This window comes from Cryptomeria japonica, chromosome 3, assembly GCF_030272615.1.
Source record: "Cryptomeria japonica chromosome 3, Sugi_1.0, whole genome shotgun sequence".
In the NCBI taxonomy this organism is placed as follows: Eukaryota; Viridiplantae; Streptophyta; class Pinopsida; order Cupressales; family Cupressaceae; genus Cryptomeria; species Cryptomeria japonica.
In genome coordinates, this window is record NC_081407.1 from 205,817,917 (window position 1) to 205,844,469 (window position 26,553).

General features: G+C 34.9%; 1 protein-coding gene across 1 annotated transcript in view; it reads right to left on the bottom strand.

Annotated features, from left to right (window-relative positions):
- Positions 1 to 23,365: 23,365 nt before the first annotated feature.
- The window catches only part of LOC131041023 (uncharacterized), a 133,976-nt gene continuing 130,788 nt past the window's right edge, over positions 23,366 to 26,553 (bottom strand). Inside the window, exon 4 of the mRNA XM_057974000.2 lies at positions 23,366 to 24,324. Within this exon, the coding sequence (XP_057829983.2) occupies positions 24,034 to 24,324 (291 nt within the window). The 3' untranslated portion in view covers positions 23,366 to 24,033. The remainder of the gene's footprint in view (positions 24,325 to 26,553) is intronic.

The window sequence follows — 26,553 nt, forward strand, 5'->3', positions numbered from 1 at the left end:
TGAGCTCTAGGCAGTGTGCTTGAATTCATGTGCATTCCCCATTGTAATATTTCCAATACTTATAACAGAGTATCATCATATTGTGGGTAGGTTCCCACCGTTGTTTTTCCCTTGATTGGGTTTTCCATGTCAAAAATATTGGTGTTATGTGTGTTCTTGATGTGTTGTTGATTTATGCTTTCATGCTTAATTATCATATATGAAGATAAGTTTAATTTGTGTAATTTTTTGGGACAACTAATTCATTCCACCCCCTCTCAATTGTCTACCCAGAATCAAAGCCATTTCATCAAGTTACACGTGTAGCTGAAGTATTTCGCCATGTGTCCTCATATTAACCACTTCTAATAACCTAAGCAATTGTAATCTATATGTATAAGAAAAATAAATACCCCCTAACATGATGAAAAATAAAAACCTGCAGTAACAATCTATACCCTAGGAATCCTTATCTTGGTTAATTTTGTTTCCCTGGTGACATCAATTATCAATTATTAAAAAAACTCCCACACGAGATATCTCAAGCCCCTTTGTGCCCCACCAAATGTTGGGAGCCACTCCACTATGACTCTACTATACCTTCACCCTCGATTAATAATGACTCATCACAATTGAGCATGGCATAGAAAAAAAATCACAATACATGGGATAAAATTTTGGCTCACAAGGGATTCTTCTCATAGTGTGTTGGTTTAGTGGTGGTGTGGTGAAGGGTACTCCCCTTTAAACCCAAACACACAACAACAATAGAGAAATAACCCAAAAATATAAGAAATAAACATATGCCTTCTATTAGCTCAATGAAATAAAATTACAACATTCAAAAAATAACGTGCTACAGCCACAAGGGCATTCTCATTACAATAATCTGCACGCCAGAGCCGCAATCTACACTATTGGAATTGTCCTTTTTAACCCTCATTCACCCCTTTATATAGAACCTATAACCACCTTAGAATGTTCTACAAAATGTAACTTTTCTTATTTTTGGCACTCAGCACTCCATCAGTTCATTTTTCAAGCCCAGGTGGCACTTCATTGAAACTTGAGTTTTGGTGGCATAAATTCTGGGATCCATAACCTTTGACTCAAGTGTTTGACTTTCTCTTATAACATCATTGAAAAGATCACAAAGAGATATACAATGGAAAATACATCAAATATCTATTTTCTGGATTAAAAACCTTTGTAGTGCCTCTAAGGTCTTTGATTTTGAGTTTTAAGCTTCATTGGAGAAATTGCTTAAGACGAAAACTTTGATATATTTCAAACCATACAGGATTTATTGAGATATTGATTCTTTCACCAATCATCTTATTTTTCAATTTCACTCCTTGGGACTAGTTTTCATGTTCCTATGACCCCAAATGAGCAAAAGTCCTAAAAATAGCATGTGACTATTTTTTACTATTTTTAGCATCTATATGTCTTATATAGTGAAGCTATCATAATAGGCTCCAATAAAACTAAAGAAAAACAACCAAAAAAGAGGAAGATACAATATTTCTTATTGGGTGATGCAAGATTGCTCCTACACCCCAGATGCTCCTACATCATGGTGGTATTGTCGTGACCACCAAGGTCCAAACCCTTGCTAGGCCATTGTGTTCACAGTCTTGTGTCTTCACTGATCCAATGTGCTCACAAATTTGAGCCTTAGCATTGTTAAATATGGATGAGGTCCTTCATTTTTTACCTCACTAGTTCATAGCTTTTGTTCAAAAGTGTTTCACATGGTACCAAAGGGTGTTTCATGCCAGTGTCACCGATCGCATTAAAAAATTTGACCAACTTTTTTTAAAAAAATTGGCTTACAAATTTTAAACATGATTGTAACATGATCCTTACAAAAATCCATGAAGTAGACTCAATTTTTTAAAAAACAAAGCATCTAATACAACTTTTTAAATTCAATTTTTCAATTTAATTATGAACTTAAAAACAAGCAATTTGCATGCATCAATAGAGCCTCAAATTTTCCATTTTCCTAAAACTCAAAAATTCAAAAAATGAAGGTACCCTTTTGGTTCAAATATGCACAACAATTGATTCATGTGATTAAATTTAATTTTTAAAATGAGCTTTATGAGAGCAGAAAATGATATTTTATAAAAATTTAAATAAATTAAAATCTACCCTAAATCTTTCGATTTTGAAACTACAAGGCTCGATACTCCCTCTATTGGTGTGAATAATGTTGTTTACCTAACTAGTCCATCTAGTGGATCTCACTCACATGTTAAGTCTACCTAGGCCCCAAGAATCTTTCTAGAAGTCTTAGTTGACTTGATGAGATTTTATCTTATCTCATTTACATATTGTGTCCTAGGTAGTTAATATGTGTTCTTGTTAGTTGTTGCATGCAACGTGATTAAGACACAATTCATGATCTTATCTAATCATGTGCTCTTACCTTGCTTAGATAAGTAAGGCACCTCTAGCACTGCAAATCATAATATTGTACAAGAGCATATTGTATTCTTGATTTGGTGGAATAACATATTTTGTTGTTTCTTCTCTCTTGTCTTGTGAAGGTTATTTTCAATTGCAAATTAATGATCTTGGATGGTATTAGTGTGTGTGATTATTGTGTTTTTCAACATGGTATTGAATCTTTGAAACTAGCAAGCCCCTTCCTTTTTAGAGAATTTCCATGGTTTGAGTTTCTAATATGATCTTGAGGATCAAAAAGTGTTTACATAGATATGTTGATCCTGTTGGATGTTTGTGGAGATTTTTGTTAGTATGTTGCAAATATGTGCTTTAGAGATATCTGAGAGATGTGTTGTCATTGTTGTCAACATATTTATGTGTTGATAATAGTGATGCGATGAGTTCAGTTAGTCAGTGTTTGCGGATTAAAGGGTTTGTATAGGATTGTGTTGGCTTTAGATTGTCATTGATGTCAACATTCGAAGGACGAATGCAGAGTTGATAAGTGCCACAGAGAGAAAGTGTAGGTACAGAAATGTATAACTCATCGTGTTAGTTGCATACAGTTATAGACAAAAGGGAATATTGCAATGTGTCATTGGGACGTGCAATTGGACAAGGATACAAGGTATATCAGATGGATGTCAAAACTACCTTCTTGAAGAAGAAGTCTACATAGAGCAACCTTAAGGATTTCAGCTACACGAAGATGAGAATTTTGTATGCAGGTTGAAAAAGGCTTTATATGGTTTAAAACAAGCACCAAGGGCATGGTATTCCAGGTTAGACAAGTATCTCCATTAGCAAGGATTCAGAAAAGGGAATGATGATAGCAACCTATACATCAAAAAAGAATATAATCACATGATCATAATTGTTGTATATGTGGATGACAACATATTTGCAAGAAACAAGGATTTATTATGCAACGAAATTGTTGATCATATGCAATCAAAATTTGAGATGTCTTTGATTGGTGAACTGTCATATTTTCTTGGTTTATAGATTTCCCAATTACGTAAAGGTATATTTATATCACAAACCAAGTATGCTAGAGATATGTTAAAGAAATTTCAAATGGAGGATAGCAGGCCAGTTAGTACCCCCATGGTGACAGGATGCAAACTAAGTAAGGATGATGAGTCGCCTAGTTTAGATCAGACCTTGTATAGATCTTTGATTGGCAACCTATTGTATATCACAGCATCAAGGCCTAATATAGTTCAAGCAGTGTGCATGGTTGTAAGATTCCAAGAAGCTCCTAAGAAATCACATGTCAATGCAGTAAGGAGAATCTTCAAGTACTTGCAGGGAACACTCAATTATGGCTTATGGTATCCAAAGAATGGTGAGTTCACTCTACAAGCCTACACTCATGCTTATTGGGATAGTTGTATAGATGATAGGAAGAGTACCAGTGGTGGAGCCTTCTTCCTTGGAAATAGGTTGGTTTCATGGCATAGCAAGAAGAAAGATTCAACCTCCTTATCAACTGCTGAAGCAGAGTATATTACAACTGCAACATGTTGTTCTCAAGTTTTATGGATGAACAAGACACTCAAGGACATTCAGGTAGAGTTTTTAGACCCCATTCCCATCATGTGTGACCATTTTGGTGCTATAAATATATCAAAGAACCCTATCATGCATTCTAGGACAAAGCACATTGTAATCAAGTATCATTTTCTCAGGGAAAAAGTTGCAGAGAAAGAAGTAAAGGTTGAATATGTAAGCATGGGTGAGCAAGTGGTTGATATTTTTACAAAACCTCTACCCAAGGACACTTTTGAATAGCTGAGACTGAAATTGGGAGTGGTTCCTCCTTCCTTCAGAACTTAATTGGACATAGAGGTTTGTGGTTCAGGGGAAGCTCATAGCTTTCAATTATATATCTTTGAACCTGTATGCGCTCTAAGGGAGATGGAGTTTAAAGGTTATGGTTCTCAGGGGGAGTCAGCAAAATGATAGCAGGAATTGGCACTAGGAGGGAGAAGATGTGTGGTTGACAGTTGTTTGTTCAACCCTTTTCCATTGTTGTCAAAGGGGGAGAAGTTGAGTATGGTTGACATCAATGCCAAAGGGGGAGATTGTTGGCATTAGATTGCCATTGATGTCAATATTCGGAGGACAAATACAAAGTTGATAAGTTCCATAGAGAGAAAGTGCAGCTGCATAAATATATGACACATTGTGTTAGTAGCACACAAATACAGACAGAAGGAAATATTATAGTGTGTCGTTGGGATGTGCAATTGGACAAGGATGACACGGGTCATAGTGTGGTGAATGCATTGGTCAAGTTGATCTGGATCAAAAAAATGTCCGGTTTTAGTTTGACTAACATGTCATGCTAGTCGCACTCTACTGCATCGATATGCACATAACACATTGTGTTATCGGTATCTCTATCTTGTGGTCAACTCTCTACATTGACCAAAGGCTACTATGATAGGAGAAAGGAAGTGTCCATAAAACGTAGGTTATCGCTATCTACAAAATGTCAAACTGTGATGGAGATGTCAATAACAAGATGGTTATGCGGCCCCCACTATCCCGCGGCATGTTAGTCCTTAGTAAAAAGACTTTGTGGGTTAAATTCAATGCGAAGCATACGATGCACCCTACTATCTTGCACCAAATAAAGTTGAAGAAAAAAGACCTACGAGGTAGCATAGATTCAAGCAATAGGTGGCTCCCGCTATCCCGCATCGAAGAAAGGTGAGACAAAATACTTTGCTGGGTAACATAAAAGCAAAGTTGAAAGCATCCCCCGCTATCCCGCGGAAATGAAGAATGAATTCATGTAAACCTGTGGGGTAACATGAATGCAAAGAGAATGGAGTCTCCCGTTGTCTCGTGGTATGAAAAATGGAAGATAGATGGTTGTGCGGGGTAACATAGATAAAAGCAAACAAGGTCCCCCACTATCCCACACTAAGGAAAGTGAAGATGACCAAAGTGATATGATCTTGCGGGCCAACACAGAAATGAAGGAAGGGGTGAATCTCAGGCCATGCAAGACGGATGTGCAATGGCCTTGGGGGGTAAGTAAGAATAAAGAGAATGGTGTATCCCACTATCCTGTGCTGGTAAAATCCGAAGTAGGAAGACCTCGCGGGGGAAACAAAAGGTGGAGCCTACTATCCTACAACGTCAAACACCAGAGACCAGATGCACTGTGGGGTAACAACTACAATGTTGATGCTTGTACCCCGTCATCCCACAGTGACAGAATTTGAGGATGGTGTGATCAATTGAGATGAATTTGTCGACACGTTGGCAACCCGATAGATATAGAGGTCCAAGTGGTGATTGACCAAGTTTGACCAGGTGATTTGGACAATGAATATGAAGACATGTGGTTTCCAGATAGTCATTAACAAATGTTAATGTGAAGAAGTTGTTAAATACATAGATTGTGCATTCAAATGAGGCAATTGTCAATCCAATCAAAGCAGGAGGTTGATGAATGTAGACAAGCAGACAAATTGCTAAAAATAGCAATACAGAGAATTATAGGAAGAAAAAGAGATGCATTTAAAGTTGACAGCTATGGACAGCGAAATTAGATCTGATCAATATGCAAAATCAAAGTAGATTGTAGATATCGGCTAGAAAAAAAGGAAAGAGCCATGTGGATGGCTGAAAAATTGAAACATGGGGATAAGATTTTGCTTTGCTAGAACTATTAGTTTTTTAATTTCACTTTTTGGAGGGAAAAAAAATTGTATACGAAGTTGACAAAGAAGAAATGTAAAAAATTAGTGAAGTGGTGTCTGAAAAAGAAGGTCTAAAAAATAGTGAACCAAAGTGAAGAAGCAGAGTAGAAGCTGGAGAAATAGTTGTAGAGAACAGAAGGTAAAGAATGGGGCAGAAAATAGAGAGTTGTTGTCAGAGACAAAGAGAAGACAAGTGCAGAGAGAAGAGATCAAAATGTAGAGGATCAAGCTTGTGAGAAGAAGATAATCAGTAAGGTGTTACAAACCATCATTTGTAACAAGGTGCATAAATTGTATTTGTTTGCATTATTTTTAGTAGATCTCTGAGTGGGTGCTCAGAACTAGGAGTTGGTGCTCCTTTGGGTTGGTTCCCATAAATGTTGTAACCAAAGTATTTTCACTACGTAGCTGGATTAGAACAGTAGACTTTAGTAACATTTCTCATCGAGGTTTTTCCCACAATGGGTTTTCCTCATATATCTAGTGTTATGTATTTGCCTTGTGTGTGTGTGATTGAGTTCAATGTCTTTGCTCATAGTTTATTGATTTATATTATTGAAGCTTAGATAATTTAGAAAAGTTACAATTTTTTAATTATCACTGATTCACCCCCCCCCCTCTCAGTGGTCCATTTGTGTTCAAAAAATTGTGTATAGATGATATAGTGCAATTTTCAAGGGTCTGCGTGAAGATTTGAGTGATTTATGGTTATCTGTGTTGTGGCTTGTTTTTCTATTATTTAGTGGTGGTACAATGTTGGTATTTTGATCTGCATTTCTCCACATTGTAATATCTTGATTTGCGGATTTCAAGGAGTGTTTGGGAAATTCATGTGTATCTTCAATTCAAGTGGTACATGATTTGGAGCTCCGCAAGTAATTTTTCCAAGTTAACACTCGTTGCAATTAGTGTTCTTGAAGTTTGGTACAATGATGATGAGATCCTAGTAATTTGAGTTGTTGCAGTGGTAATCCATGATGCTTGTGGATGTTTTTGAATCGTGTGCCTTTTTTGTTGGTGGTCTACATTGATTGTTGTGTGCGTGATTGGTGATCTTCATTGTTTTGGTTGACCAGATGCTTGTAGCGTGTTGTGAATGTTTGATGCATAATTCTTGGAGGTGTTTCAAATTCGAGGCGTGTGATATGGGTATGTGTTATGTCTTAAACAACATTGCTTGGTCCACATGTGATTTTGTAGCGGGTGTGATATTTTTTTGCAATTAAGTGATGAGTGTTGAGCCAACCTTATTGATCTTATGAAGAGTTGATGTCATGTATAAATAAATGTAATATCTTTGTAATTGTGAGTGTGGATGGATGAGAATCAGATAAGTATGAGCAAATAACGTATTAATCTTTCAGAGGTAGAGAAGAAGAGTGAGAAGAAGTTGTTGCTTAACCAGAACTTCAACCAGGCATTAGGAGATGTTATTCTATCAGTTCATAATCTTTCGGATGTGATCTGAAACTATTTGGAAGACAATGAGTCTTCCCTAGGTTATATTGCTTTCTTGTTTTTTAGCAGTGAGCTCTAGTAAGTGTGCCTAAATGCATGTGCATTCCCCATTGTAATATAAAATATACTTATAACAAACTATCACCATATTGTGGGTAGGTTCCTACCATGGTTTTTCCCTTGACCGGGTTTTCCACATCAAAAATCTTGGTGTTATGTGTGTTCATGTTGTGTTGTTGATTCATGCCTTTATGATTAATTATCAAATCTGAGAATAAGTTTAATTTGTATAATTTTTGTGACAACTGATTCACCCCCCCCCTTTCTCAGTTGTCTGCCGAAAATCAGAGCTATTTCATCAATTGGTATTAGAGCAAGTTCCTCTAGAGAATCTTTGTTGGCAAATGCACACTCCAATGAGAAATTGTAGGTGATTGAAGGTATTATCATTAATGGCAACCTTACAATCATGTGATACCGGCAGGCAAGCACAGGCACTGGCACCAGCGGACTCTACACCGACATACAGATCACCAGCACCGAAAAAGAAGATTACCGGCACCATGGCCGACAGGAATTTTGTATAAATATATTTTATAATTAATTATAAAATCTTTTGTAAGCCGACATGGCAGGTTGTAATATGACTCATATATGTATGAGATCATTGTAGATCATTTAGAGAGCGAAGTATGAAAATAATATAGCAGACCTAATGTGCGAATTATTAGGATAAGGGTTTATGTATATTGCAAAGCTTAAACCGGTACTAAATCTGGTATAGTAGATGTTGTTCTGAACCAGTACAAGATATTGGATTTCTATAATCCAATTTTGTAAGTCAGTGTGACTTCTTTTGTAACTGAGTGGTGAGCTCTAGGCACTTGGCCTTCTTGCATGTGCAGGCCCCTATTGTAAACAGTTTTATTCCCTTATTGGCCAGGAAGCAAATATTGTGGGTCACAAATCCCACCGAGGTTTTTCCCACACCGGGTTCCTCATTAAAAATATTGTGTTATGGTGTGCTTTTCATGTTGTGGTTGTTGTTCTTATTTGCTGCATTATTTCTGGTTTATCGGTACACAGTTTTAATATGCTTTTCATGTTATAAGTTAATAAAATTATTTTACCAGTCAAATACTGATTCACCCCCCCCCCCCTCTCAGTATCTTTGGGAATCCTAACAATCTTAACCGCATGAGGTGATCCGAGATAGTGTCTTACAAGAAGGATAGCCTAAGATTTGATGGTAGTAATTACTCTCTTTGGAAGAGCCAAATGGAGTCTCATCTGAGATGCATTGGTGAAGCTCACTGGACTATTACAAACAATAGGTATACTATTCCTACTAATGGACCTTCAACTGCAGATGAGATAAAGGAAGTTGAATGTAATATTAGAGATAAGCAAACATTGTTGAGTGCCTTGACAAATTCTGAAATGACATATGTTATGGAATTGCAGACTGCTCATGAGATGCAAGAATTTGGAAACCCCGTATGAAGGAGGTAGCTATGTGAAGATTGCTAAGTTGCAGAGCTTAAGTTGCTTAGAAGGTGAATGAACTAGTGTGTAATATTAGATGTGTCGGTGGAAAGTTGTTGAATCAGATATTGTTGCTAAAGTGCTCAGATCCTTACCTGCATCGTACAAACACAAATTTGTTTCTATTGAGGAGATCCGGACCATGACTAATGTGACCAGAGACATGTTGATTGGTAAGCTATCAACCTTTGAATTAAGTGAGTTTGGTGATTCCCTTCCTAAGGTAGAATCTGCATTCAAAGCCACTATTTCTGGAAAGGATAAGCAAAGATATGACCCGGGAGAAATTTCTTCAACGAGGATATCAAGATATGAGAAAGAGATGAAGGAAATGGAAGAGGAATAATGAGAGCTTAAGGAGATTGAAGCATTGATTTCTAGAGGATTACCTTAAGGATCCGATAAGTATGAAGGAAAGTTGCCTCTTAAATATTTTTCAACCAATATGATAGGTCATTTTGCCTCAAGGTGTCCTAAAAGAGTACCTAAGAAAACTTTCAAGCCTAAATTTCAAAAGAGATGTTATTATCATGTTGATGAAGGTGTTTCAGATGATGAATTGGATAAAGGAAATACAAGTGATAATGAATGGGTGTTTATTGTTATCAAGGAAGATGATCCAATACCTATTGATTTTCCTAGTTGCATGAATGTGGAAAGAGCATTAGTTGTATAGGTTGAAGAGAAAGATGAATGGGTGATATACAATGGATGCTCTCATCATATGACAGGTGATAAGAGTAAGTTTGTGAGCTTGGAAAAGTATGAAGGTGGACTTGTTAAGTTTAGACATAATAAAGCTGGTATAATACATGGTAGAGGTTCTATTTCTCTTGATGGTAAGAAAAATACTAATGATGTCTTGTATGTGGAAGGCCTAAAGAATACCGTTTTGAGTGTTGGAAAAATGGTTGACAAGGGATGTGATCTTCAATTCAAGAATGGAAAATGTAAAATCTTGGGTAGCTCCAGAATTGAGATTGCATTAGGTACAAAGACTAAAGGTAATATCTTTCACTTAAATAGCTTTGGTAAAAGATGTTTGATTGCTCAGGTTGATGAAAGTTGGCTGTGTCTTAGAAGATGTGTCATGTGAATTTTGATAACATTATTAAGATAATTTCTACTCAAGTTGTGAGAGATCTTCCTAAGATGATGAAACCTACTAACCCTATGTTCAAGGAATGTCAGTTAGGGAAACAAACTAGAATATCTTTCAAGATTAAGAAGCATTTTTCTAATGGATAATTAGATCTTGTGCATACTAATTTGTATGAACCTTCTAGAGTTAGAAGCTTGCAAGGAGATAGATATTTCATGTTTCTAATTCATGATTATTCAAGGATAATGTGGGTTACTTTCTTAAGGGAGAAATATGAAGCTCTAAAGAAGTTCAAGATATTCAAAGCTATGGTGGAAACTGAGATAGGCTTGAAGCCAAAATGTCTAAGATCAGACAAAGGTGGTGAATTTATATTCGATGAGTTTAATGCATATTGTGAAGAGCATCAGATAAGAAGACAGTTGTTTGGTCTGGGAACCCCTCAGCAAAATGGAGTTGTGGAAAGGAAGAATGGAATCATTCAAGAAGTTGTTAGGACAATGATGTTACAAGGAAATGTTCCACATGTTTATTAGAGAGAATTTGTGTGTACTGCAGTGTACACTCTTAACTGGGTGCATATCAAAGGTGATTGCAATAAGACTCCTTATGAATTATGGTTTGGGCATGCTCCTACTGTTAAATATTTTAGAATTTTTGGAAGCAAATGCTATATCAAAAGGGATGAAGATTTAGGGAAGCTTGATGCTAGATAAGATGAAGGAATATTTCTTGGTTATTCTACTAAAAGCAAGGCCTACCGATGTTATAACAAGAGATTGAGAAAGATAGTTGAGAGTGATAATGTCAGAGTTGATGAAAGCAATGAGAAATAGATCAGATCTTCTAGATATGATTCAAATGATCAGAATGATAGTGCAAATAAAGGAAATCAATTGCAGACCCATAAGCAAGTTTAGATCGTTCTGGTAAATCCAGTGAATCAAGGTGAAGGGACTAGTGCAAGCACAGAAGAAAGAACTTAAGAGTCTAAAAATCCAAAAAATCTTGACTCCCAAGTATGTAAGATTGAATCATTCTGAAAATCAGATTATATGAGATAGAAATAAAGGTGTTCAAATTAGAAGAAGAAATGCAGAAGATCAAGTTGAATACTATTTGAATTCTAAGATTGAACCTAAGGATGTGAATGAAGCATGTAAAGATGAACATTGGGTAAATGCAACGGAAGAAGAATTGAATCAGATTGAAAAGAACAATACATGAATTCTTGTTCCCGGACCTAAGGACAAAAATGTAATAGGAACTAAATGGTTCTTCCGGAACAAATTGAATGAGCAAGGTGAAGTTGTTAGAAAAAAAGTTAGACTTGTTTGTAAAGGATATTCTCAAATGGAAGGAATTGATTGTGAGGAGACTTTTGCTTCGGTGGCAAGGATTGAACCTGTTAGATTATTTCTTTCTTATGTTGCTTACAAGGTTTTCAAAGTCTATCAGATGGATGTCAAGTTACCATTCCTAAATGGTGAATTGGAAGAAGAGGTGTACATAGAGCAACCAAATGGATTTCAATTGACTGATTAGAGGGATATGGTGTGCCGATTGAAGAAAGCATTGTATGGATTGAAGCAAGCGCCAAGAGCATTGTATGCTAGATTGGATAAGTATTTGTTGAAGCTTGGATTTAACAAAGGTACTATGGATAGTAATTTGTACTTCAATATTGATAATGATAACATTCTAATTGTTGAAGTTTTTGTTGATGACATTATTTTTTGAGGAAATGATAGTTTGTGCAAAGACTTTTCTAATGAAATGCAAAATGAGTTTGAGATGTCTATGATTGGAGAGATGAAATTCTTTCTAGGATTGCAAATTACACAGTTAGAAAAAGGAATTTGTGCACATCACAATAAAAGAATGTGAAAGATTTGTTGAATAATTTTGGTTTAGAGGATACAAAGCTAGTTGGAACCCCTGTGGTGACTGGATGTAAGTTGACTAAGTATGATGATTCCCCTAAAGCAAATCAAACCAAATACAAATCTATGATTGGTAGATTGTTATATTTGACTCGAACTAGACTGGATATCATGAATGTTGTTTGTCTTGTTGCTAGATTTCAAGCTGATCCTAAGGAATCTCATGTTGCAGTTAAAAGAATTTTCAAATATTTGGAAAGAACTATTGATTTTGGTTTATGGTGTCCTAATGATGATGATTTTACTTTGAGTTGTTCTTTTACTAATTCTGATTGGCGAAGAGATGTTGATGACCAGAAGAGTACTAGTGGTGTTGCATTTTTCTTGGGAAAGAGGTTGGTTTCTTGTTTGAGCAAAAAGAAAAATTCAATTTCTCTATTTACTACAGAGGCTGAATATATCACTACTGCTAACAATTGTACTCAAGTTATATGGATGAAGCGGATGTTGAAAGATATCAGGGTTGTGTATGATGATCCTATTGCTATTTATTGTGACAATTCAAGTGCAATTAACATTTCTAAGAATCTGGTGGCGCATTCCAAGACTAAGCATATATCTATCAAGTTTCACTTTTTGATAGACAAGGTAAATGAGAAGGAAGTCAGATTGAAGTATGTGCCTACAAAGGAACAAATTGTAGATATCTTTATGAGGCCTTTGCCTAAAGATTCTTTTGAGTATCTCAGAGATAATTTGGGGTTGATTGCCCCTCCTGATTAGAACTAAGATGCATTGGTATGCATCAGTCTGGTGCATTTCACAGTCATATCTTGTGATCTAGATTGATGAGTGGAGGCTAATACTTAGGGGGAGTAGTCAATGAGTCATTTTTGAGTTTTGTGGTACAAATATGTGTCTTTGTCATTGATGTCAAAGGGGGAGAGATTTATGTGAAAAAATGTGTAGTGATTCAAGGGGAGAGAGTGTTGGCATATGATGAAGTGGTGACAATGTATGTTGTCATTGATGTCAATAAGTGCTCATGCAAGTGAACCGGTATGCACCGGTATGAAGATTGGAAGCAGTTATGATCAACTGGGATGGAGTGGACCGATGTCAGGGTTCACTAAGTGTGGCTATCAGTTGGTAGAATCTGCTCAGCTCTAGGGTTACCAGTTTGGCGATTTGGCTTGTGCGGTGCAACCGATAATGTTTTGTGATGAGTTAGTTAAAGAATAAGGATAAGGATCAAGATGCCACATCATATGTGTGCATGTGAAGGATTTCTTTGTGGTTCTTGCACATGAAGATTGAATGCATTGAATGCCTACCTCGGGAATGAGTGTTTTTCTTAGCAGTTTGTGAAGAGTGCGTGATGGGTTACTGATTTCCAGATGCGGTGAATATTGGATGATGCAGAATGTCTTGAGATCTGTCTTAGATCATTTCATTCTATGTAATGTGTTTTGACGGTCAGGATTGGACCGCTTGTAATTGTAAACCTAAAATATTTAGGGTTTAGGGTTTATGCTACCGACCTAATTGTTGTCTATAAGGTTGATGAGTTTTGTTATTGTAGTGGTTGGCAAAAGTTGTGTTTGTGTCTGCATGTTGGAGATTTGATACTTGCCAAACCAAAGTGAGCAATCTGCAGAGTGTGATTCCAAAAGAGAGGAATTGAAAAGGATCTGCCTTAGCAAGAAGTGTTGTTATCAGATCGAAGTGTTTTACCTATTGTCTTCTAACCATTTCAATAGAAGGTGAATCCCTTGATTGGGTAGCTTTAACAGGATTTGTTGTAAATCCTCTAATCAGGTGGCTCAAGTTCATTGAGTTATTTAAATTCTCTAGAGAGGTAACTCTTAACTGGGTATATAGCCATCCCTTAATCGGGTAATCCCTAACAGGATCGGTTCCTAACAGAATCTTTATTGTAAAGTCTTTAACCGGACTAGGCTCCTAACAGAGCGGAATTCAAAAGATTTCACAAACAAGCTTGTGGGTATTCATCCCCATCGTGGTTTTTCCCATTTGGGTTTCCACGTGAAAAATTTGTGTGTTATGGGTTGTGAGTTTTTCATGTGATGATTGTGTGATTCTAACTAAGTTAGATATGCATGCAATGTTAAATCGTTGTGGTATTATTGATACAACTCATGCATGATTATATCGATGAAGTAGTCATCAAGATTTGAGATATGTTGAATGTTGTCTAAAGTATTTTTGTTTAACCGGTTTAGTTGTCTGAAGTATTTATGTTTAACCGGTATTGCTATGGTTAAGTACAGTGGTGAAGACAACTGGTTAGTTGTGTTTTAATATGATAAAGTGTTGAAGCAGTTTTTTTTGTGTGTATTGATTCACCCCCCCCTTCTCAGTACCGGTTAGGACCTTAGTAGTTCATCATTATTCATCAGAGAGTTATTTGAGAGAGTTGTTGATTTCTTTGTCATTGATTGTTTTTCACATCATACATTGCCATCAATGCCAAAGGGGGAGATTGTTGGATGTTTGTGGAGATTGTTGTTAGTATGCTGCAAATATGTGTTTTAGAGATATCTGAGAGATGTGTTGTCATTGATGTCAACATATTTCTCTGTTTGTGACAGTGATGTAGTGAGTTCAGTTAGTCAATGTTTGTAGATTAAAGGGTTTGTAGAGGATTGTGTATAAATGAATCGGTGAAATTTTCATGGGTTTGCATGAAGATTTGAGTGAGTTATGGTTATATGTGTTGTGGTTGGTTTTTTTGTTGTTCAGTGGTGGCAGAGTGTCGGTATTTTGACCTGTATTGCTTTGCATTACTTTATCTTGATATGTGGATTTCGAGGAGTGTTTGGGAAATTCATGTGTATCTTCAATTCAAGCGGTTCGTGATTTGGAGCTCTACAAGTGATTTTTTTCAGTTTAACAGTTGTTGCAGTTAGTGTTCTTGAAGTTCGGTATAATGATGATGAGATTCTAGTAATTCAGAGTTGTTGCAGATGTTGTGGTGGTAATTATTGATGCTTGTGGATGTTTCTAGATCATGTGCCTTTTGTGTTGGTGGTCTGCATTGATCATTGTGCGCATGATTGGTGATTTTCTTCGATGTGTTGGTGTTCTTCATTGTTTTGGACAACCAAATGCTTATAGCATGTTGCAGATGTTTGATGCATAATTATCGAAGGTGTTTTGCATTTGAGGTGTGTGATACGGGTTTGTATTATGTATTAGCTGACATTGCTTGGTCTACATGTGATTTTGTAGTGTGTGTGATTATATTTTTGTAATTAGGTAATGAGTGTTGAGTCGACCTTGTTGATCTTGTGAAGAGTTGATGTCATGTATAAATAAATGTAATATCTTTGTAATTGTGAGTGTGTATGGATGAGAATCATATAAGTATGAGAGAATAATGTATTAATCTTTCGAAGGCAGAGAAGAAGAGTGAGAAGAAGTTGTTACATTCTTAATCGGAACTATAACCAGGCATTAGGAGATGTCATTCTGTCAGTTCATGATCTTTCGAATGTGATCCAAATCTATTTTTAAGACAATGAGTCTTCCCTGGGTTGTAGCCCTTTCTTGTTTTTGAGTAGTGAGCTCTAGGCAGTGTTTATGAATGCATGTGCATTCCCTATTGTAATATGTCATATACTTCTAACAGAGTATCATCATATTGTGGGTAGGTTCTCACCATGGTTTTCCCCTTGATCGGGTTTTCCACGTCAAAAATCTTGGTGTTATGTGTGTTCATGTTGTGTTGTTGATTCATGCCTTCATGATTAATTATTAGATCTGAGAATAAGTTTAATTTATATATGTTTTTTTGTGAAAAATGATTCACCCCCCCCCCTCTCAGTTGTCTGCCCGAAATCGAGGCTATTTAATCAGATCCTATACTGCATGTATGTTTCTAGTGGGATCTAGTGACTTCACTTTTGGCTATAGTGGTAGTATTTTAGGCTATTGCATTACATTCAAAGGTTCAATAAAGTCAAATTTGACTTTGTTTCACTCAATTTGGCCGCCATTTGCAACATTAACAAATAAGTGTTTGAAGGTCAAATTTGGTGAACAATCTGTTTCAGAGTTTTTTGGCCCAAATGGACCTTTCCATTACATTCATGATGCCTAATGGATAAATCTTGACTATAAATATCCAATTTTGGTTTCGGGATATTTTCATAAAAAAATTGTATAGGAGGTCGTATGGCCCCCCAAGCACATATTCGTTTTTCATTTTAAAATTTTATTTAGAAAAATTTAGGAAAGGTATCGAAACGCTAGGCCCAAGTCTCACAACCCTACTCCCATGATAGGATGTGACACCTAAAGGTACCACCACACTATTCATGGCCTAAGGTGGAAGCAACTTAGGTTGCCCCCTATTCAAAGGGGATGCATGGGTGGAATCTTACCAACCCCCAAACCTACCACATTAAAAACAAAATTCCTCTTAGTTTTGCTAGCTCCTCAGCTCTCGCCCCTAGTCGCATGGGGGACTAAATTTTTTTTTTTTGGTCAACTTTGGTTGAATCGGTAAAATCATAATAAATTTTGTGTACGGTGTCTTTTTTTATGAAAAATATATTGTCAAAAAACTAATTCTGAACACTATCTAATGGTGTAAGTATTTTTCATAGATTTTACTATTAATTGCATTTTATAGCCTAATGAAGTTAGAATTGCAAATGTTTTTGGATCTTGAGCTCATAAATTTTGCCTAAAACCTTTGTTTTCCATGATACTTGTGGTGTTGGAAAGGTCTTTTAGAGCTCTTTAGCTTATGTATGCAATATTTCTAGATTTTTTCCTTGGATTTGATTAATATAGATTCTTTGTTTTAGCATTCTAATTAATTGCTTGGATGTTTTGACACCTAGAACCCTTTTGTTTATATGTATATACAATTTTTTTTTACCTTTGTTGACTCTTTGAGCATCTTTTGTAAGAACTTTCTCTTTTGTAGATGCACTAAGATAAATTGCCACACTCCTATACGTGTATTTTGATGAATTTTATACAAATGTTGTGTCATATTGTTACACTTGCATTGTATTATAAAGTGTCATGGTGAGGTTTTGTAGTACCTTTGTTATTTGTCAATCACAACTTTGTCAAGTGATTATTCCTCCACAACTACAATGGATCTCAATGATTCTTGTCTCATGTGTGTGCGCCTTTTTTATGCACAACCTTTTTCAATTACAGGTATTCTCTTGTACACTTTTGGATGTTGTATCTTCTTCTTCATACACTACATGGTGACGCAATTTTAGTGGACCTATATTGTCTTTCCCTAGTTAATATTATGGGGAGTACTATATTGTGTGTGCTAATGTTTCCTTGGTTTCACTTTAGAGTGAGTTGGGTACTCTTGCATTCCTATATTATGGAGGTGTTCTTAAATCCTTAGTTTATCATTGTTCTTCAAATTATTGGCACCTATGTTTTCAACTTGCATTGGTTGAGTAGTGTCATTGAGGTCACTCATGTAGATTCATGTGTCATTTATATTTTAAATTGATTGATTATAATTCTTTGTTTGTCATTTGTTTATTGTTCAAGTAGTGTGATTGGAGGCACTCATGCATTTTTTCATCTTCTTGATCATAATCTTCATCCTAATTTCAAAGGAGGTTCTTCAGTTACAACATTTATCAATCATCTTTTGGTAAATTTCTATAGCTTGTTTGTGCTTCAATGGCGTTCTTCATGTTCCTCTTGCTTTTTGGATAGTGTTGTGGAGGCTTCATAGTCCTTCTATTTTCTCTCTTTTGGAGAATAGATTTCTCCCATGAGGTTTTTCTCTTCTTCGTTTGTAAGATATTGTTTGTAGATGGGTACCTCATCAAGCCTTGTTATTTGGACCTGTCTTTTGCATTTATTGCATTAGTTTTGTTCCTCCCTAAGTTGCACTTAAGGGGGGGTGTTAGTGTGAATAAGGTTTTTTACTTAAATATTTCATCTAGTGGGTTCTATTATCATGTTAAGTTTACTTGGGTCCTAGGAATCTTTCTATAAGGTGTAGTTGTCTTGATTAGATCTTATCTTATCTTATCTCATCTCCTTTACTTCTTGTTTCCAAGGCATTTAATATTTGTTTTTGTTAGTTGTCTCATGTCATAGGATTGAGAAACATGTCACAATCTTGTCTAATCGTATGCTATTTCCTTGCCTATATAAGGAAGGTACCTCTAGCATTGCAAATAATCATCTTGTACATCATCATATTATATTCTTGATTTGGTTGAAAAGCATCTTTTGTTGGTGCTTCTCTCTTTTCTTGTGAAGGTTATTTAGTATTGCAGATTAATAATCTTGGGTGATCACTTCAACATGATCTCATTGTGTGAATTATTCTTGTGCTTCCAATACCCTTAAGAATGAGCATGGCGCCCAAAGCAAGAAACAAATTTCGAATAAGTAGAGGAGGGACATTTACCTCAAAATGGATGTACAACAAAATGATACAAAACTCCTTGTAAAATATATCAATTTGGAGAGATAGAGAAAAATCACATCCAAGCAATATTTTAGCAATCCCCTTCCAATCTAGAATCTAATCCCTCACAATTTAATTTGTAGAAAATCTCCTAAAATTCTTTCTTTCTTTTTTTCCAAAAGAAGGTTTGGAGCAATTTTCCTTCACAAAATATGAATAATCCATAAATAGACTTATATTTTTATTTTAGCCGCTTTTCCTATTTTTTCAAATTTAATATTTTATTTATTCTCACTGTCTATTTCTAATTCTTTTCCCAAAACCCATTTGAGAAAAGTTAAAAAAACTGCATTAATTCATTTGTAAAGTAATTGATCCAATGATAAATCAAATATACACATTCCCAACCCAAAGGAACCTTTCAAAAAATAAAGAAATTTTTTATTTTTCCCCTTTTTTCCCAAATTATGACATTATTTAACTAAAAGACATTTGAAATCATTTTAATTCCTAAAATTCTACTTATGAAAAATTATACCAATATAATTCAATGCATCTAACTAGAATAATGTTGTAATAAAATCCAGTGAAACATCAAATATAGTATGCATATCCTTGAACTAAAGCATAATGATGAAGCAAGCATTTAAACATCACACATTCATCTCAAAAAATATCATAACAACATAAATATGTCAAGTTCTTGCAAACAACTAGACACAATGCCAAACATGCATCTCAATGCAACCAACACCAACAATTGACTTTTTGAGGAACTTCATACCGAAACATGGGGGTGCCCAAACACGCCATGCAAAGAAAGAAGTAAATCCACAACCAAAACTCACAATGAAAATGGTGAAGTTGAACCACCGATAAACACCCAAGGTAACAAGCATGAAAACAACCTATACATTCCCTAATACATAGTAAAATAATGTCCAGATCCAAACATCTGAAGGCTACAAACTAGAAGGGAATTATAATTGTGTTTTTCAATGACAATCTCATAGTCATTCTCACATTGAAGGGATTTTTTCTACCAATCTTATTATATTTTCAATATTTCCCACTTAGTTTAACCATTACCACTCTTCCACTTGATTGGAGCATTACTACTTAACACACTAATGAGATTCTTACCCTTCTCTTTTACTCTACTATTTTCAAAGATAGTTCTTTTCCAAACACGTTGTAGTTAGTGTCTATTTTAAATGTGTGACAAATTCTACTCACTACATGTTTTCTCTATTTTTGTCTAGGTTTTTATAAAGCACTCATTGTGAGGAGAATTCAAGAATGATCAATTATATTTGTATCCTTTGAGCACATTAGTGAGTGTTTAAAATTAATTAATTTTTATATTGGGGGCTTGTTATATTTTGGCATGCATTTTCCTAGTAGTTTATTTACACATCAAAGTGGGGGGCAAAATGTAATGGTGACAATTGCATATATGAGCCTTTTTTTCCTTATGTTTTAGGTCAACTTCAATAAGATTTTTTGAATCAAATAACAATTCTATAAGGGACATATTTTTGCATGAAATTTGGCTTACAACATCATCCTAGATTAGATTTGTGACAATGGAATTAACCCAAGTCATTTCTACAATAGAAAATGTAAAACTTGAACATTTAAAATTCAAAATTTTATTTTTACACCTTCTATCTATGGTATTTCCTCTTAATGTTGTTCCATTTTATGTTAGGATTGTATTTCTTATGGTATTGGCTTTCAATTTGGTAGTTTCGTGCATTATGTCTTCTATTAATTGGCTAATTGGGTGGAGTTTGTATGGATGAATTGTGAGTATTTTTATGCTATCAAAATTTCTCTAAAACATAAATGCTAATGATACTCCTATAAAGGCATAGGATGGAAATCATATCGTAACTTGTTGGTTGTTGAATGGTACAATTATTTTTTCTTAGGAGTGTGGCTGCTTTCTCCATGTAAATCACTCTGGTATTGTATATTGTTTTGTGTTATCCATTTTTGTAGCTTTGTGATCCATTTAATTTTTTCACATACCTCTTCTCTTAAATTAGTGTAGGAAGTGTATTTCATGCCTCTACTTCCTTTCATTTTGTATTAGAACTTCATCCCCTCAATCCTAAGTTTTACGGACAAGGTTTTTTTATCTAATCTTGGTTTGAGTAGGAGCTTGTGTAGAAAGAGATCATGTTACAAAAAAATGAATAAAGAAATTTGTTGGCACTAACTTTGAGATGTGAAAACTCAAGATAGAATATATGTATATAGAGTTTTTTCAGTTATTAGACAAAAACGTGGAGGGCTTTATTGGGCTCTACTTAGTAGAACCAATATTGTTGAATGTACATGAAGAACCCATCTCTCTTTGGAAGAATTCAGAAGACTTATGTTCAAGATAAATTCATAGTTAATTAAACTTTTTTTTAGAAAGAAGCTATACCTTGAGAATTGTTGGTAGTGGTTATGTGGCTCAATGTTTAAATTTACTCAATATTATTGTGACTTGATTGCACTATGTTGGAGTAAATATGTAGAAGGATCATTTATGACACTTCTATGTTCTTTTCCAAACTTGTGGGATCACTTAGTGTTTTTAATCATAGTATTTCCATAAAACACAAGATGGATGAGGTAGTGGTTGCTTCACTCTTAAAGGAGATGTGGAACAAAGCTCCTAAATCTACTTAGGGGGTCCTAGCTATTTGTGGAAGATTGGAGGAGAAAGACAAGGACAAGAAGAAATATGTCTAGATTCAAATCTCTTGAAACTCTGAGGTTAAATATTGGAACCAAGACTAGGCACTAATGAAAAGACCACAAGAAAGAGAAAATGAAAAAAATGAAAAAAAAAAAAAAAAAAAAGTGGTTTGAATGACAAGTTCAACAAAATTTCTCAATAAAAATGTAGTGGATGCCTTTGTTGCAACCCTAGCAACACATACATTTTAGGGTGCATGGTTGATAGACTCTAGAGCTTTGTTTTGCATGAAATTATGTTGATGTTGTTTATTAAAGTATGATGAATATAATGGTGGGAAGGTGTACCTTAGTGGTAATTCTCATCTCTAAGTCCTAATCAGATTCCTTAATTATAAAGGATCAATGGGGCTTAGCATATAACATATCCCAAGTTTGTCATGTAACCTATCATAATGATGCAATTATGTAAGTCATTTTTTTCTAGTGGAGGTTATAAGATGGCGCAAGGAACTATAGTTTTTGCTAATGTTGTTCATATGAGCACTCTATTTCAACTTGATGCATGCACTATTTATGATTTCAGTATTAGATTTTTGTGTTTGAATTCCCTTTTGCTCTTTGCAAGGTATTCAATAATTGAGATAATGTAGGGAAAAATGCCTCAACCCTACATCATGATGTTCCAATTTATGATTTATTTATTTACAATTTTGGCCTCATATTGAGAAATGGGGCTTCCCAATTTATGTTGGCGTTTTTTGCCATGTGCAAAGTGCTTTAGGAATTGTGTAAAACGCTATAATACTATCTAATGTCATTATAATGTGTGAGAATATTTTATGACAATGTAAGATAAGAGTTCCTTATGACATATTCCATGACAAATGAGAGCAATATTATAGAGATATTGAAATTGTGACCCACATTATGACAATTTATGATGCATGTCAGGGAGTATCTTTGAATGGAGATTGTCTAGCCAAAAAATGGAAGGACTAATTTAAGGAGTCAATTATGAGTTATGACAACTTACTATAGGTGTAAAAAATCATCTATTTTTAGCATGATGGACTCTCCATGGGTATGGGGTTTTGGATTTGACTAGATGTAGTTGCCACATTTATGGATGGTATTTGCTCATGTATTGGTTTTCCATTTGGTGGTTTCATGTATCATGTCTTTTACAAATTGGGTGCCTAGTGGAGCTTGTATGGGTGAATTACAAATAATGTTATGATATCAACATTGCTCTATAACCTAAATGTTAGTGATACTCCAATAAAGACATGACTTAGAAGTTGTATTGCAAATACTTGGTTCCTATAAATAATACAACTGATTTTGCTTTGAAGGAGGGTTTTCCTCCCAAAAGAGTTTTCTCTTTTCTCTACATAAATCACAGTATATTGTTGTGTGATACTTCTCTATAACTATATAGTCCATTTTATTTTATTTTACATGCATATTTTTACATACCTCTTCTTTTAAATTTTGTAAGAAGCATATTCCAAACCTATGTTTCCTCTCATTTAAAAAAAAAAACATTCATTAATTTGAACTCATTCAAGAGTAAAAGAAATATCCAAAGAGAATTTACTTTGACAGCATCATAACAACATTATCAAAGCATACATCATCCTAGGCCCATTGCATGTGTACTTGATGCCTTTGATCATTATTTCAAAGTCATTGAATTGATCATCCTAGGGGTTTGAGTAAGAACATCAGCATCACACTTCAGCGAATTCCCCCGAGGAGTTTGTAAACATACCAATTCATTACAAAGATTCAAACATCAAAGATCATGATATATAGATTCCAGCAATCAAATTTCTGCTAATTCACTCCAACAGGAACAAGTTCAGGTTCACACACCAATTCACTTCCACAAGAATGGCATTCAAATCAATAGGTGCAGATCTGAACCAGAACAATGCACAATATCATTTTGCCATCTTTGGTATCTAGCTAAGTATCAGATTATAATTCAATTTATTTCAACAACTGATTATGTATTTAATTATTTCCAAATCCCACTCATTTATCCAAGTTGATCATCTATTTAAATGCTCTATTTATTTAATTAGCCTAGATATTCATGTGAAGATGTGATTTTATCCGTTACAATACATAAGCTTTACATTCAAATTTCATGTTTTTTGAGAAGAATATTATTTTGAAAATATTCTCTCGCATTTTCAAAATAGGAGAGAGAATGCATTAACCAACAAAGGCCATGCATATACAAAGTCTAATTTATGAAATTTGAAACTAAGTTTTCAGTTTTCTTGAATTCAATGATAGCTTACAATGGCATCAATGAAGAGAAAATTAGTGGTCAGCCACGTACAATATATAGATTGCAAGATTTTTCTTAAGTGTATGACTTTATGCCCTTGAATATTGATGTGAAGAGTTTGCAGGCTGCGAGTTGGCTTCATGGGAGGTTCAAACCCCCATCTATCAGCTATATTATAAATCTGTTCTGTACCAAAAGCACAAAGTGGTTGCACTGCACATAATTTCTTTCCTTCAATCAGAATAGTCATGACCCTTCATAGAGTTAACATTGACAGTATCAAGTCTGTGGAGCAGAATGTCCTCTCACACTTGAGTACAAGCAATGCAAATGTCATCACATCTCAAGTAATTCTGCAAGCATATAGAGCTGCCCTTCTACATGGCGCTTGTTGGTAAAGAAATTATACTAAATAAGTCTTTAATGCCATAATAAAATATCATCAAACAGCTCAAAAGAATGTACTATGTCACTCTAGTGCACCTGCACCATAATGCTGTTCCTCCACCCCTCCCTTGAGCAACAGCAATCTCTTCATCAACATAAAACCAAATGAAAAATGGATCCTTGGTTACTGGTATTCGATTCTTGTCTTCTTCTTTTGCCAAATTGATTTTGATCGGACCAAGGGGACCAAACTTCAGATTCAAAGATTCAAAAATGAAGGCCAGGATTCGCTTCTTCCAGGAAAACCTTCCTTCAAATGTTAAGCAGCCTATTGGTCCCAAATATATTCCGTTTTCAATCCTCATTGCCTGCAAATCAAATCGTGTATGTTAGTCAGAGACGTAATATACAAATGAAAAAGATATTCAAAACCCATGAATATTAACTAAGGTACATACTACAGTGAGGAACACCCAAGCTGGAGAGCATCAAATCCCTATGCTTTTATACATCCATTTCACTCATATCAGCAATTTTTCTCATACCAAATATAACATTATTAGCATATAAATTATGGTCGCTAACAGAACCATTGACTAGAGGTACAATCCTGGAATGCAAGACACACTTTTAACAACACAGCACCTGGATAGTACAGAGTCTGATATTTCTTTACAAATCAAATTCTGGATGTCATCTATTTTCCTGATTTTATTAAATTTTAGACAACTATGTCTTATTCAAATCACAACTACCTAAGTTTTTATAAAAGGTGAAAAAACCCAAGCATGGTCAGACCATGAGTTAGGTTATATGGATCAAAGACCATAAAGGCACTTGCAAGCATTTGTATCCTAATTTTTTGTTCAGTCAAAACAATAACAAAGAGGGTTTCCTCCTTTATCACCAAATACCTACCAAAGGAATAAACTTAAACAAATCTAGTTCGTGATCAACCTCTATTATAAAGTTTTAGTAAAGAGTCAAGTGACTACAACAAATATTGTCAAGGATATTGTTAGGACTTATGACATATCTATTTTGGTGAAATGATAAGAAATGGCCAATTATTAATTGTCTCTTCACATTAGCCTTAAGAAGCTATTCTGGAAAAAAAATGAATTTCTAAAGTATTCCTTCTACAGGAAAACAGATATAACTAATTATAGGAAGAGAATAAAAAAATTGACTCATCATATCCACTAACAATAGCAGAGAGATCCCTATTTAAATGCCATTTACAAGGTTGTATGCAAAGCGTAGGCCTTCTATCTTGCCATACAAAGTTCCCATAATTGCTTTTCTCACAAGAATGAAAGCTACCATCCAGATATGACTGAAATTTGACCATTGTTACCATATTCATATTACTTGGTAGGTTTGAAAGGGTAAGAAAATTAGGGACAAAATTATGTGTTTTACTACATCTTTGTAGATAATATATTATATTAATTCATAGACTCATAAGACCATGTAATTAATATTGTGTAGCTATGATGTAGGTCTCATCAGGAAACTTGTATAATTTTAAAGAGTTAGATGCTATAAAGCCGGTCAGGAGTGTGGGTAAGAAGGTAAAACTTATCCTTGGCCTTTGACTAGTGAAGAAAATAAACACCTCCATGGAACAAGAATGTCCAACTATGTATAATAAGTACATCAATTTTGACATTATATAAAGTTTTGCTTTATTTTTTTATTTTTTCAACAATCTCAAAGTCCAAGATTTTTATGAGTATGGAAAAGATTTTGAAAATAGATTCCAAACAATGGAACATATGGGATTATAATATTACTATTACTCAGATAGAAACGGGACTCGCCCAGACTCGGCGAGTCCGAGTACGAGTCAAGCCCAGCGAGTCCCAAGGGCTCGGACTCGGATTCGCCCAAGTCTGGCGAGTTTGACTCACCAAGTTGGCGAGTTTGGCCCAAACTCGGCGAGTCTTGAGCCCCAGACTCGGCCGGTGTGGAGCCAAAGAAAAACACAAAAAAAAATTATTTTGCAATGTTTTTTAAGTACGTTTTTTTTTATAATTATCTTCTATCCCTAAAAGTGACTTTCATTTCATTCACTTGCAAAAAAAGGAGTAAAGTGAGTTGGGAAGAAAAACAAAGGTGCATAGAAGAAAAACCCGCAAGGAGGAAGCTCAAGTTTTCTTCAATTTGTCACATTGGAGCTGCATTGTGTTTCGATTTGGTGCATCAAGAGTTGGATAGGAAGACTTTGCAGCTCGTTTCAAGCTTGTTGTAAGAGGTACGATTGTTTTTTTGAAGATTAGTTTGTTTCATGTATGCAAAAATTCCATTTTCTATTCATTTTTTTTTAAAGTTTTACATTTTCTTTCAAAATCTTTTGTATGTTTGTATGTAGTTGTAGTGTTGTACTATGTAGGGTTTGTAAATTTCTTTTTTTAAAAGTAGGGTTTGACAAACCCTACTTTAGTTTTTTTGAATCTATGTAATATGTATTAATTTTATTTTGTCTTTGTAATTTTTTATTGCAGCAAACTTCACTTTATTATTTGCCTCAACTTCAAGTTTCACAAAACTATCCTAAAATGTCTACTTCAGCTTCTAGACCCCCCATTAGAAAG